The sequence below is a fragment of the Austrofundulus limnaeus genome, unplaced genomic scaffold, assembly GCF_001266775.1.
Source record: "Austrofundulus limnaeus strain Quisiro unplaced genomic scaffold, Austrofundulus_limnaeus-1.0 Scaffold869, whole genome shotgun sequence".
NCBI lineage: Eukaryota > Metazoa > Chordata > Actinopteri > Cyprinodontiformes > Rivulidae > Austrofundulus > Austrofundulus limnaeus.
Genome location: NW_013953271.1, coordinates 157,836 through 159,622, shown reverse-complemented (window position 1 = coordinate 159,622; position 1,787 = coordinate 157,836). Strand labels below are relative to the sequence as shown.

At 60.8% G+C, this 1,787-nt stretch overlaps 1 protein-coding gene across 1 annotated transcript; it reads left to right on the top strand.

The window, feature by feature from the left end:
* The first annotated feature begins 726 nt into the window (after positions 1-726).
* Positions 727-1,781, top strand: ier5l (immediate early response 5-like). Its single transcript, XM_014029213.1, has one exon. The coding sequence runs from the start codon at positions 860-862 to the stop codon at positions 1,640-1,642; it is 783 nt and encodes a 260-aa protein (XP_013884667.1). The 5' UTR covers positions 727-859; the 3' UTR covers positions 1,643-1,781.
* Positions 1,782-1,787: the final 6 nt, after the last annotated feature.

The window sequence follows — 1,787 nt, the reverse complement described above, 5'->3', positions numbered from 1 at the left end:
TGTTACTGCAGGTCCAGACCCAGGTACTGCAGGTCCAGACCTGTTACTGCAGGTCCAGACCCAGGTACTGCAGGTCCAGACCTGTTACTGCAGGTCCAGACCTGTTACTGCAGGTCCAGACCCAGGTACTGCAGGTCCAGAGCAAGGTACTGCAGGTCCAGAGCCAGGTACTGCAGGTCCAGACCCAGGTACTGCAGGTCCAGGTACTGCAGGGACCTCATTACCACTGGGGGGTCTTCAGACTGGGGGGTGGGGTCTTCAGGGGTCTCTTCACATCTGAACTTGAATAAAAACCTGTTTTGAACTCTTTGATCAGGTAAAGTTCTGTGAAAAGAGGCGGGACTTTGTGCTCAGTCTGTCGCTCTGATTGGCTGAAGCACCTGTCAGTTAAACAGCTGGTCCAGAAAGACTGGTCCGAGGATTCATGGACCACCATCAGTCCTCAGTCTGACAGAAACTAAACCTGTGTGTTTGGACCGGTTCTGTGTTCGGACCGAGTCTTAAAGTGTGTTTGTGAACAGAACCATCTAACCGTCTCAGAACCGGTCCTGCTCCTCCAGCTGGAATTTGAAAAGTTCAGAGGAGCCGCCTGAAGCTGATTGGTCCAAACGAACCTTTCCTCTGAGCCTGCAGCTGTCAATCAGAGGAGCTCCGGCCGCTGATTGGTCGGTCCTGACAGGGGGCGGGCTCTGCAGGTCCTTATAAAGCCTCTGTGAGCTCACAGGGGCTGGAACGAGTCCTGGTCCTCAGCGGCTCCATGTAGTCTCCCACAGCTGACTGGAACCAGAACCAGAGTCCGGATCACTGACGGGTTCCGTTCACCCGGACAGGAGCTGGGTGCAGGAGGACCGGGGGGACCATGGAGTGCGGCGTGGACGCGCAGAGCCTGATCTCCATGTCCCTCATGAAGATCCAGAAGTCCCGGACCCAGAGGGGGGGCATCAAGCTGCACAAGAACCTGCTGGTCTCCTTCGTGCTCCGGGACGCGCGGCAGGTCTACCTGAAGGAGAGGTACGCCGAGATCTACCGGAGGCAGCAGTACGAGGAGGTCCTGACGGTCTGCAACGAGATCCAGGAGCTGGACCCGCTGGACCTGGACCCGGAGGAGGAGGCGGAGCCGGGCGAGGAGGCGTCCGCGTGCAGGGCGGCTCTCCCGTGCTGCGGGAAGGACCCGGACCCGGTCCCGGACCCTCCGGACTACCGGAGCTGCTGCATGGAGGCTCCGGTGTCCCACTGCAACAGGACCACGGTGCTGGACCTGGACACGCACCTGGTGACCACGGTGGACAACGGCTTCCTGCACCAGGACTGCTGCTGCGCCGCGCCGCAGTGCGCACCGGACCCGGACCCGGACCGGGACCTCCACAGTCCGGACCCGGCGGCTCGGAAACGGAAGGGGGACTTCAGCCGTCCGGAGGAGGAGGTCTCGGACTTTACGGAACCCAGAAAGCGGCTCAGACGGGTGGACGGTCCCGAGCYGAACCCGGACTTCACGGACGCGTCCAACATCTCCAACCTGATCTCCATCTTCGGGTCCGGGTTCTCGGGTCTGCTGAGCCGGCAGGCGGACCTGGAGCAGATCTGTAGCAAACAGGCGCTGGCCAGCCTGGGAGCCTGGACCCGGGCCATCGTGGCCTTTTAGAACCTGGATCTAAAGAGAACCGGGTCCAGAACCCTGCGGGACCAAAAGAACCAGAAACCAGATGATCCCAGATCAGGTCTGAGGTTCTGCTCAGCTTCCAGGGCGGCCCCCCACTGACCCCCCTGGACCAGAGGGTCTCAGAGGT